Raw genomic sequence first — 12,445 nt, 5'->3', positions numbered from 1 at the left:
TGTTAAAGTAACTGGCATGTTCCAGTCTCTGAGTTGAAGTATAATTTCTGTACGGTGTGCTGTTACATGTCATACCCTCAACTGATCTTCATAAAAAGACCAGCTGATGTATTGCTGAGCTTATGGAAACGTGAACAAGTGTTCCCCACGTTATCCCAGCAATGTTTTAGTTGTCGGGATAGGACCTTTGCTGCTGTGAATTCCAGTCTTGATGGAAGTGACTGATGTTCTCTGTCACGTTCCAGTCAGTATGTGAAACACGAAATATTAATGATGCATTCAAATTACAGGGAAAAAAAGTCCTCCCGCCCGATCTGGCCACTCCTTTATTTGAAGGGCTGCTCTGTCTGTGGCTGCTGTTGTATTAACTAGATATAGCAAGACCGCCAGCTCTATGAGCCTACATATGGGGCCAGAAACTTCCATTCGGTGTGGAAGAAGGTAGTTTTCATGCAGATCTTTGTGTTAGCATGAACAGCAGAAGCCACAGTTTTCCTTTTAATTAAAATACTCAGCGTTACAATGAAAAGTTGTTGTCTTCACTTATTCTGCAATTTCAGTGTCAAGATAAACCAGCATAATGGTTTTTAGCTGGGTGCCCACATTGTTCATGGAGAAACACTTCAGCTGCTCGTTACTTGAGCAGTTTGCATCTTACTGGAAAAAAAGGCGTGAAAGATTTGACCCTTGACTACTTTCCAGCAGTTTTCTGTGCATCACAACAACCAAATCAAAAAATACTGAGTTGCCTCTTTTTCACTGTCTTCCGGTAACCATTCAGAGAACATAAAAAAACAACATGCACGTACATGTTACGCCATRTGCAGCCAGTCTGTTCTGTGTAATTTGAAGGATGCATGAATATCCAATGTACTCTTACAAGTGTCTGAGCCAAGGTAACATAAATACTATTATTYGCAGCCAGTCTAAAGCAGCTCTTTAGTCAAAGGCAGGATGGGAGATTGTCACCTGCAGCCCCTTGCATAGCCATAAATGTTTGGAGAACGGAAAGGCGTCTCGGAGAAACACATCCATCCAAATATGTGTGTATAGTCTGGTGACAAAAAATAAAATAAAATAAAATAAAATAAAATAAATTTAAAAAAAGTACAGTCACTGGGAACTTTCTTCTAACATGAGGCTGTGAATCAGGAACAGAGAACAAATTTTAACCTTGTAAATCTGGAAATAGTTGTGGGGTTTTTTTTAATATAGTTTTGGATTTGCAAAGGGATGGTTTCTACAGAATTTCCTGGTGTTAGTTACATTGGCGTTTTATAGGCTGCTCATGGAAACTCTTGAGTTTTCATGGCTCTCTGTACTAGATTTTTAATATAACGTAGTTCATATTGGCTTTTATTGCTGTTTAATTTAGTTTTTTTTTATGTGGCTTCTCAGCTGCAAGGAATGTGGCCTACACTTGTTTCAAACTTTCCTTGTCTATGTCTGAAGCTATTTCTTTCTTGCATATTGTAACACTTTCTAAGAGGTAAACTTGTCTGCATTTGCCRTGCAGATCAATTAATCTGCATAGCAAACCTAGATCTCATATTGCAGATGGAAACCGAGAAGTTTTAGATAGTAACTGGAAGTCTTTTCTGCCATATTTTGGTTGTACCATAGATACGGATATTCACAGCTGAACTGTTCTAAATAAATCATTCTTAGTAAATAATGCCTCTTATACAAGGGACACATGCAAACAATTTGCAGCCAAGTGTTAGTTATTGGCTTCTCAGGATTTTTTCTTTTCTTTTTTTCTTTTTTTAAGTTAACCCAATATCAGTCTTCTCTTTTGGGGCATCTGAAATTGTTTAAAGCAACATGTGGTTTCTTAGTCCTCTATAAGAAAAAGGGCAGTTCTAAGTAGGWTGAAGAAAAATAAAATTTTTTAAAAAGTATATTTTTTCTTGGATAATATACTTATGTTTATTACAGCAGCTTTACTCAATAAAGAGAAAATTGTCTAAATAAAAAGATMTTTCTTGATCTTAATAGTTATTCTAGATAAATTTGTATGGAAAATTCAGGCAGTTTAAAAAGCTGCTGTATAAGATACTGAGAAGCRCAAAGCTTACATTTTCACAAGTCTTGTGAAGAAAGAGTATTCTTTCTTGTGCATTAATGTGTTTCATCAGAATTCCTGGGAAGCTGGCCAGCTATACATAGTAAATATTTCACATACCAATATAGTGATTCCTCTGCAATTCAACCAGTCAGCACAAATGAGATTTGATTTACGGTGAATATCTGCACCTGCTAAACAGTGAAATAAGCTCCTGACGTAAGTGATACTTTCATGCAGTTATTTATCCAAATTTTAAAAAGCTTCTACCAGATTACAGACTTCTAAAGATTAGAATTTGAAAAATATCCTCAGGTTTGGATTTTAAACTGACGTACCAAAAGAGAATGCATATGACTTGGAGCTAAAATATATGTGGGGCTAAGATAAACACCTTCAAGGAAAGGCATAAAATGTGCCTGTTACTGAATTAAGTATTTGTTTTGTATGTCTAATGATAAAATCAATAAATGGTTCCATCAGAAGAGAGTTCCATCAACTTCTATCTTTCTAGCATTCAATCAAGAGATTGAATTTGCCAGCTTTGAGGAGGAGAAATGTTTCCCCATCTTTTGACAATCCATATTACACTAATTCAAACAGCTTCTTTACACAGGGCTGCACCAGTTTACTCAAGCRTTGCTTTCAATATCATTTCATTAAATCAATGCAAAAGGTTGTGTTGACCTTTTAAATATATATTTAAATCTGATCAGTGCAGCTTAAATCAATTAGGAACTGATTTTAAGCCAACTCTTAAGGCAAATAAGTGTGTCCACACAGGGTTCCTCAGCTGTTCAACGGATTGATGTAAAATCCAATTTAAATTAAGCTGCTGCTAACAAACTATTGTTGTGTTGCACACAAGTCCCAGATGTGCTGGGAAAGTTCTCTGAGAACTTTCTTTTTAACTTCAACAGAAAACTGAAGAAAGGTGTAATTAAACGAGTGAAGTCTATTCATCCAGGTCTGAAAGGAGGAGTTAGTAGAAACCTCTGAAAGAAATTTCCCAGTGAACACCCAGTGTTCAGCTGAAAACTAGGTGTTTGRACCTTCTGTTTACTGTCAAATGACCAGCTATTTTTCCCTTGGCAGCTCTGACTACGGTGAACAAGACTGGTGGCACCAGCAACACGAGACTCCGGCGGGAAGAGGCCGGCCTTCACATCCCAAAGGCTAAGAAGATCTAAAGCGAGTTTAAGGAAACTCCTGTAGGGAMAGGTAACTGAGCAATCTCACAGCAAAATAATGTTATCAAAAAGCAGAGCAGCCCTTCGTTAATCCCCCTCCTTTCCCAGAACAACCAGATCGTGTTTGCTAGGGATGGGGACACCTGAGATATCCAACCTGTGGCTTGACTTCACAGCAAGTTTCCACAGCGTAGATCATTCCTCCCCACTAAAATGTCACTAACAACCTTTGCAGGACTGTTGAGAAGCCCCTTTATCTTCACAACCTGTAGGTCTACAGGAGCATTTCAGACATTTTGGTCTCGCACCAAAGAAATGGGAGGTGCAAAATGAATTGCACTTCAAATTGGTTCTTAACACAAGATGAAATGAAACAAATATTTTTGTAGAAGTCAAAGAATATCTGATAAATTTTATACACCAACAAACCTGTAACTTGGATTTTAAGCATGGAATTTAAAAATACAGTRAAGTACAGAAATACAATAAAATACTGTGAAAGAAAGCAAAGGTGAAAGTAGTAAATAGAAGAAAATATTAAGGTGAAGTGATGGAAAACTGGTTTAGCATTAACAACTGCCTTTATTATTAATCAGATAGCAGGAGAGTACAAGTGCTATTGGGGACTAACTGTCCCTCAACCTCTTCTCCTCTCTTACCCAGGTAAATTGTCATCCACTCAATTTTCCCCTAGTCTAGAAACTGGGATAAGAAAGAGAAACGGGACAGTTTTTCCTACGCTCTCCATATTGTTTTAGTAAACTGTCAGTTTTCCTCAGTGGAAGAAGAGTTACAAGGGCTCAGCTTCAGGCCCCTTTCTAACCAAAGGCTTTGATTAGACAGGCATTCGCGGAGGCTGAGTTTGCCATCCAACCCCCCCCCCAGCAGTAGCAATCAATGTATGTAAATGCAAAGATAGGTATTGTCACACTTGGTGTTGACAAAGGAAGGTAAGAGAATGGGGGGGGGGTTCACGCTCCTTGGTTTTTTTCTTTCTTTTTTTTTTTTTTTTTTTTTTTTTTTTTTTCTTTCCCTCGCCTCCAGGGGATGAAAAGCATCTGGTAACTGCTGATGGTTTGTGTGTGTGTGAAATTGTCAGACCTCTGGCCTCTCTCTTCCCAGCTTTCCTGCTTCCTCRGAACTGCTTATGATATTCCCTGTTCAGACTCGTACAACAGGCTGTCTCGTGGAAGTGCGGACTCACAGCTCACAGCTGTGCTGGTACAGCAGTTGGGTGGGAGAGTATTCCTCATGCTGGATGTGGCTCTTTCCCTTTCCTCCTAGCACAGACAGGAATCAGTGAATCCTGAAGCTGGGGTGAGAAATATGATTCATGAATGTGGCGAGCAGAGGGAAAAAAAATYGTGAGGAGGGGCAGAGAAGGGAATTCGTCACTTGGCAGAGGTGTTTCCTAGAGAAGATTGCCAAAGTAGTGGGCCCTGCACCTTACCRTTCTCCCTCTGCTCGTTCCCATTTCCTGAAGCTGTCAGAACTGGGGAGCTCGTGTTTTCTCGATCTCCTTCAGACGGGCCCGTTCTTTTCTTTGGTGTTCTGGAGCTCCAGCTGCGCTGAGCTTTGAAATAGAAGGAAAGGATGTTTGACACGGTGAGATACTTTTAAAGAATTTGAATCCATGCAGCTAAGAAATCCAAGCATTTGTTTATTTAATTATTCAGTACAGAACTGGCAGGCAGGCCATCTCTTGTGGGGTAAATTCACAGACCTAGATGACTTAATGAAGTTTACAGTAGAGTCCAAAGTAAGGCTGAACCAGGTATATTGTCTTGGTAATAGAGAGAGCAGTTAAATGCCAGAAATACCTGATTCAGTTTTGTGAGGACTACCTAAGTTAGGCATCACAATTTTTCTTTCCTGTTTATGCTGGGTTGGGAGGCAGGGGACTGCTGGCTCCCTGGCTCTGTCTTCTGTTGTAATATCCCTCTTGGATTTGGATTTGTACTATCTTCACCTACCAAATAGTGCCTTTGTCGTGACTACCACTCTGCTGGTCAGGAGCTTCAAGCAAATGCCTCTAGTAATAGCAGAATCTCTCTTACTGAGCCAGAGAAGGAAGCTAAGCACTAATGAATTTTTTCTCATCGTACAAAGCCTACAGTTAGGAACTTGGATCAGTTAGAAGGGATCTTTGGAGGAATATCTTTGGGTTGCTRTATTTTTCAAAAAAGGACAAAGAATTCAGTGAGGGAASACAAATTCAAAGCTGTAGCTTCATRGTTCTCACCTTCTTTCARACAAGATCAAAACTTTTCACTCAGCTGAKGTAGTTTCCAGACCTCCCTTGTTGATGTTTKGTTTTCCTGATTTCAGTGCTCATTCCCTCTCTGTGACTCTGCCACATTCAAGACTATCAGAGAGAAGTTGTAGAGATTAAGAGTATCTGTAAACAGTGTTTTAGTGTCTCCCACACACCAGTCTGGAACTGCCTCTCCTCGTGTTACTGAATGTACATAGATTTCCCAAATCAGTAGGAGTTCATTGATTCATATGCAGGCAAGCTTGTGTTACTACTTTGGTTATTCCTGTGTTTTTTTCTAGCTACTGTTAATTAGCCTGGCAGATTTTCTCGTGTTGCTTATATACAATAGTAGAAGCATATAACTACTTGTTTTGAGCTATCGTAACATTCTCCTTTTTTACATCCTTCTTGAAAGGATAAAAGGCACTTTGAAAATTTTGTATAAGCAAGGAAGAAAATCCAGAATGTGACCTGGTAATCAAATGATGTCTTGAGTGCAGTTAGTGGTGCTCTCTCCTGCCCTTGGGCTGTCCCATAGCCTCTTGTCACCACACACAGGTCTTCGGGGATGTCCGCTGTCTGTTTTCAGGTTAAAAAMAATCACTGCCCTGCCATCACTTTTCTATTTTTCTCTAAGAAAGACTGGCCGTCTTCTCTCCAAGTCGCTTTCTCAGCCTTTCTCTCTGACATGTCTTCAGGATCTCGTCTCAGGTTAAAGCAGGACTGTTCTTTCTCCCTCAAGATCTCACTCTCCCAAACATGCATTTTCCTTGGTTGTTGTAGACAGTTTCAACTCCTGCCACTTCTTCAGCCTTGTGAATAAATGAGGAGGCCATGTTGCAGCTGGTCACTCTTGGGCCCACCTCTCGTACCCTCAGGCTTGGGCAGCCTGGAGAGATCTGGGTCCTCTGGGGACTGCAGCACAGGCTGTAAGTCTGGCTGCAGAACATGTCCTCTCCGAGCAGAGGCCGTGATGCTGGTTTGAGACCGGATGAGACCAGCATCTGCAGCTCTGTGCCCAGGACTGTGAGGGGCAAGATGGGATTACTTGTTTGATTTCTTCTTAGGCAGAGCACCTTAGGGGGAGAGGATTAGGATGGGGGGTCAAAGGGAGTGTAAATGCATAGATAGGGTGGATTCTAACCCTTTTTTGAAGCCAAGTGAAGTCAGCCCAACACCTTGACTAAAATGCACTGGGAACCTTCTATCCTAAACACACTTCTCTGTATCAGCTGCTACTGATTGTTAGGCATGGTATGAGGCCGGATGCCCCGCTGTGGGGACAGTGTTAYTTGTTGATCCTACAACTGCACTCCCAGAGGGTATGTTACAAAAGATGATTGTGCTTCTCTTTCTGTGGGGAAAGGCTGTCTGCAGGAGATTGGGAATAGCCATTAAGTATCATGGGTTTTGCAAGCACTTAATTCACCTGCAGGCTTGTTTTGGGTCATAGTTGTGTGTTATTTTATCTGCAAGTTATCAAACAGCACTAGGTAAAATGCCATGGGAATGGGAGAGCAACAATTAGTCACTGTTTCATGAAATGTTACAACCTATTTCTCTCTCAGAAGCTCATYTGGGTTATTTGGGGCAGGCGGACCCATCTCTCCCATGAAATTTTAGTGACGGATTGCAAAGCAGTGAGATGTATCATGCATAGCAGTCGAGCATATGGTTTTATACAGAAACTAAACATAGCCTGGTCCAGAAATCTATGCTATAAGTTCCTTAATCTACCCCTCTGGCTCTCTTCTTTAAATTCAGCTTTACTATGCCAAGCATTCTCAATAAGCTGGGGRGTGCTGTAGAGCCTTGGTGGGAGGTTGTCTGCTCACTTCATGAACTTTGAGAAGTTCTGTGGCAATGCGGAAAGACCACAGATTCAGTTTTACCCCAGTTATAAACTTACGAATGCTGTTTGTGGGTTTGGGCATCCAAAAAAGGAAAGGGTGCTGGAAATCCAGACTTCGTCAGTTCAGATGTTTTCAGTGGCACCAGCAAATAGAGGGCTGCTAGCCCTGCAATTCTTAAAAAGCAATAAAACAKGCCTGATTTTTAGTTATTGTTTTGCAACCACTGAATGTGAACTAGTCTCACATAGCAGGTAATTTCTACTTGCTACTGCTCAGAGCACCATTGAAATCATACCTCATGCAAGCAGCACTGAGAGGGCAAAGCACAGAAAGACAGCAGCAAGACTTTTGTAGCTGTATACTTTAGGCTTGTAAGCACTTAGAAGAGAAACATCCCCCTTCCCCATCCTTTTTCTTTTACTCTCTGGGCCTGATAGCGTTGGAAGGCCAAGCCCTACTCTCATGACTGTGAAGTTACGGAAAGGCATTGTGCTAAAATGTGTTTGAGAAAGTTTCAATTCCCCCCTTTCTTTCAGATATTTACATTCCCAAGATGACAAGGATGGATACCCTGGCACCAGTGAGTGCACTGAGGATGACATTTTAACAGAGGACGCACTGCTCATCTTGTTCATTGACTGCCCCAAGGAGCTTTCTCACCATGAGCAGATCTGTGGCTGCAGCCCATGACACCCCTTCTTGCCTCTTGCACCCTCCACAGAAGATGCAGCCCCCTGTAACTGTCTGTAGCTGTCAAGCAATGGTGGGTGTGAACTGTTGAGGGTTGTTTCAAGATGGTGGGGTGGGAGATGGAATGCAAATAGCTCAGGCAGTGAGGACTGAAAAGCAAAGCAACCTTTYGTGTGCGCATGTCTTCCCTCTGATCTGGGTAGTGCTGGGGGACTCCTCCACTTGACACATAYGTCCTTCTGTTCTGGTGCCTTTGGAGGGATGAGTTTGAGTGCCACCACTAAGCTTTCTCCCTGGTCCCTGTATGGGTCAGAGCCCGGTCTACAAGCAGCTGCTCCTCACTAACAGCAGCGCAGTGGTCCAATCAGTCATATATTTTCAAAGTGGGGGGAGCAAATCATTTGGGGGATAAACCTCATGGTGGCTGCAGAAAAAAAAAATGACAGCATGACAGCACAAAGACTGTAAAGGAAGATGATGATGACTAACTAGTTTTGGAAGGTGACTGTGCTGGAGCCACCAGATTTTGGCAACTACCTTGGTGGAAAAAWTTTTGATAATTGGGAGAGAGAGTTTGTCTCATTTTAATTGAGACTAACCACATTCAGAGCAGTGTCTGTGTCGCCTAGYGTATCTATCGCCCTGCCTTTTCAGCTTGGCAGTCTGTTTTATTTTTTCCCTGCATGTTCTGCTGATTTGAAAAATGATCCGTTCTTCAAAGCATCCCTGGTAATTTGGACAACAGTGTTGCATTTCTTCTGAGGCTGATGTTTTTCAAAGCTGTAGCCTGTCTTTCTGCAGCAGCTATGCCACCTCTCTATAATGTATAGCCTTAACAGGTCTGAGGGGCTGCACTTTCCCTAGGTGCAAAGAAATCTGAGATGACATGACAATCAACAGAAACATTTATTTTTTCAGGTAACCTACAGATAAAGTGAGTAATCAGATCTTTTCTGAAATGAAGGACTACTAGGGAACACCATCACTAATTTCACTTTGTGAAACATACYGGAGATCTCTAAATGAAGTTCCCATTAGTGGTATACTTATATCTGTATACATACATATAAGCATTCTGCTTCACACTAAGGGACTCCACAATTTTGTTTGTTATTTTAGCAGTTAGTGGGTTCAAAAAAACCCATGATCTTTTTTTTAGCAAGACTTAAGAACTGCATGAGTTTAGATCTACTGACTTAAGGGAGATATTGCAATACCGATTTAGGGCGTAAGTTTTTATTTTTATTTTTAAAAAATCTTGCAAACTCTGCTATGATGTAGGGGAGGCTGCACTGAACCCCACTGTTACATCAAAGGTACACCTGCTTCCACAGGCTGCCCTCCAGTCACTGTTATTAATGTGAGCGGATACCTGAGGGCTGATACAACTTGCTTTATTAATAGGACTTGGACAGCTGTATTGTCCTGTGAACRGGACAATCTGCCAAGAACCAACCACCTGGAACCACATCTTTGTTTCATCTGAACCACATCTTAGTTCCACCGGCTGAATAAAGCTTTGTCATGACTTGTGGTCATCACTGTCAGGTATATCTATAGGTACGGGAAGGAGACTTACTCTAGGAGGGACAGATGCAAGTCGCCTGCTCCCTGGTTCAGGGATGCCTGACCAGGAAACTCCTCRAGGTTGAGAGCCCAAATTACTTGGTGGTATATAGACTCTGCTTTATTTGCTAACTATTGATTGATCTTTCTTTCTGTTCCTCTGATAAGTGAATAGCCTATGCCTGCGAATTAGTAAGTTGTATCCTACTCATTGATTACTTGTGTTGTGACATTGATTAAGCATAACATACGAAAACAGCTATTTTGTTGCAGGTGAAAAATGAATTTTTCTTCAAGCATGCACCTCCTACTTCCAAAACWTTCCTTTGCAGTGGCCATCACATTATAGCCTTGAATAAAGAGTAACAGGACCAGAAGCTGAATTTAATCAACTTAGTTTTATTGTCACCAGTAACAGATGTGCTGTAAGTGAGCAGCAYCTGGGGAACAAGGCAATTAAATGAAATCAAAACTTTTCATGTTGATAATTAGAGRTGTTGAAGTGTGTGTAAATCAGAGCAGGCATTCTTCAAACTTACCTTGACCATAGGTTTGGCTTTGGCCCTGATCTTGCAAGTGTTCAGGTACATGCTTAACTCGAGGCACATGTGTCACATGTCTATCAAATCTGATCCCCATTGAAAATGGGACATCCAACAMATTCAATGACAGAATCATCTTGTCCTTACTGCAGGCCTCTACTTTAGTTGAAGTTTTACTTGGAGACTTCCAGACATTGCATCCCAGCAGCACCTGGATCTCTTGTAAAAGCTGTATAAATATTTGGGTGAACAGAGGAGGCAGCATTCTACAAATTGCCACAAAGTCAGAAATACTTCAACATATAGTGTGATACCTGTATTATATAATTAGCTGAAATTCAGTCCTAAGCCCAGATTTCTTACATCTGTACCACGAGGACAAAGCCTAGACTTAAAATAGGTGTGAGGCAYGATAGGGGAGAAATTTCAAATCTGCACCTACCCTGAACGTAGGTTTATCTGACTACTTACCTACCTGTAGTATGCATGGCACTATGCGCCACGGGTCTGGCTCAGCCACTTCAGGTTTTCCCTTTGCCCTAACAATAAAGTCACGTAGCGAGCTCCACAGAGATAAGTTGTCTGTGGATCCTTCCTGGGCCTTCAGCTCTAGTGTTGCTGGCTGMAAAGACAAGAGGTAGAACAGATTTACTCTCAGCCTGGACTCCTGCTTCCGGCTGTCCCAAAGTATCAGGGGCCAAGCCACRCATAGCAAGACAGATACAGAGAGCCAGACTGGGATAGTACTATTTGGCCCAAATGCCTATGGTAGGTACAGCATATATGTACCTTGCCTGTATGCATGTAASGAAATGCTCTTTCTGGGCCTCTACCTCCTCTACCTTCCTCTATTCATACAGCAACATAGTGTTCAGACCAATTAGAGAACAGCTGACTCTTCATCAAGAGTGTAGTCTRTAAAGACATAAGAATACCTGCCAAATCTGTGCGACTTTCCAAGATCTGCTGTTATCCTGCTGGGGGACTTTCAGAAATTGTTTTCCCCTTGGTTTCCGCATCTTGAGGAAGAATACTGACCKTCTCTGAGATGTACTTTGAGCTATACTGATGGAGAGGAAGTTTCCCATACTAGTTCCCATGCCTGTTTTCTGCACCTTTTCAAATGGCGTAGGCAGGGCTTAGCCAATGTTAGCACTGTAGGTACAATCTGTGTGGAATACCTATTTCTAACCTAATTTGCGTGCTAAGAGAGCAATGTGAGCAACGCGAATTGTCTCTAGCAACCACAACGTTCTATTAAAAACAAACACTGTTTCTAAATGAAAGGACTGTGGTAATAACATTGATGACTCTACTTAATTCTGCACCTTCAGGAGATGAGCTAGAATGGAAAAAAAAAAAGTGTATCAAGGGCTGATGCCCCAATTTTGCAGCCGGGTGCAGAGACAAATCCCAACTGCTTTCAGCGACGTCCTACACAAAAATAACCCCAGAATCCGACCACGCAAAGCGCCTCAGGTCGCTCCTAAAAGCCACCCGACCTTTCTGTCGGCTCCGCCGCCTCGCTGCACGGGCCCACGCACCGTTTCGGGGCAGCAGCGAGCCCTGCCCCGCCCTTCAAAGACGGGACGCCCCGCGACGGCAGCGACCTGGGGCCGTTCCCAGCGCAGAGCTGGGCCGCAGCCAGCTCTCTCCGCCTCTCGGCTGCGGCCGGGCCCGCGGCACCTGCTCCCCCGCCCGCCGCCGAGCGGCCGCCGGGAGGCGACAGAGGCGCCGGCAGCGCCGCGCCCCGCCCGTGAGGGGCGGGCGCGCTCCCGCCGTTATCCCTTTAAGGGCTCCGCCCCTCCCCCACCGCCTCCCCCCCCCCGGTTGCGCAACACGGCGCGGGGGGGGGGGGGAGGGAGGAGGTGGATGAGGTAACGGCGGGAGGGGCTTCGCCTGACCGGCGCTTTTAAGAGCCCAACTCACGTGACCATAGCACCACCCCTCCCGCTCTGCCCCTCCCCGCACCTGTTGGCTGGTGGGCGGGGCGCGGTGTGGCCCRGCGCGGCCGGGGCCCCGCCCACGGCTTCCGCTCGCCCTCGCCACACCCCCTTCCCCGCGGCTCATGCGCACGGAGCGGCASGGGCGATTCACGCATCCAAAATGGCGGCCGCGATGGATGTAGATACCCCTAGCGGCACTAACAGCGGCGCCGGCAAGAAGCGTTTCGAAGTGAAGAAAGTGAGGCCCGCTGGCGCGCTCTGTGCGCCAGTCTCGGCGGGAGGACCGGGGTGGCCAGGGCCGGCCTGCTGGCGGCGAGCGAGGGGGAGGGCCGCTCC

General features: G+C 43.7%; 1 protein-coding gene across 1 annotated transcript in view; it reads left to right on the top strand.

Annotated features, from left to right (window-relative positions):
- Positions 1–12,219: 12,219 nt before the first annotated feature.
- The window catches only part of RBX1 (ring-box 1), an 11,750-nt gene continuing 11,524 nt past the window's right edge, over positions 12,220–12,445 (top strand). The window contains exon 1 of the mRNA XM_085323420.1: positions 12,220–12,347. Within this exon, the coding sequence (XP_085179546.1) occupies positions 12,270–12,347 (78 nt within the window). The 5' untranslated portion in view covers positions 12,220–12,269. The remainder of the gene's footprint in view (positions 12,348–12,445) is intronic.

The sequence above is a fragment of the Rhea americana genome, unplaced genomic scaffold (assembly GCF_003343005.1).
Source record: "Rhea americana isolate MKP2758 unplaced genomic scaffold, rheAme1 scaffold_85, whole genome shotgun sequence".
Taxonomy (NCBI): Eukaryota; Metazoa; Chordata; class Aves; order Rheiformes; family Rheidae; genus Rhea; species Rhea americana.
This window is presented reverse-complemented; position numbering and strand designations above follow the sequence as displayed.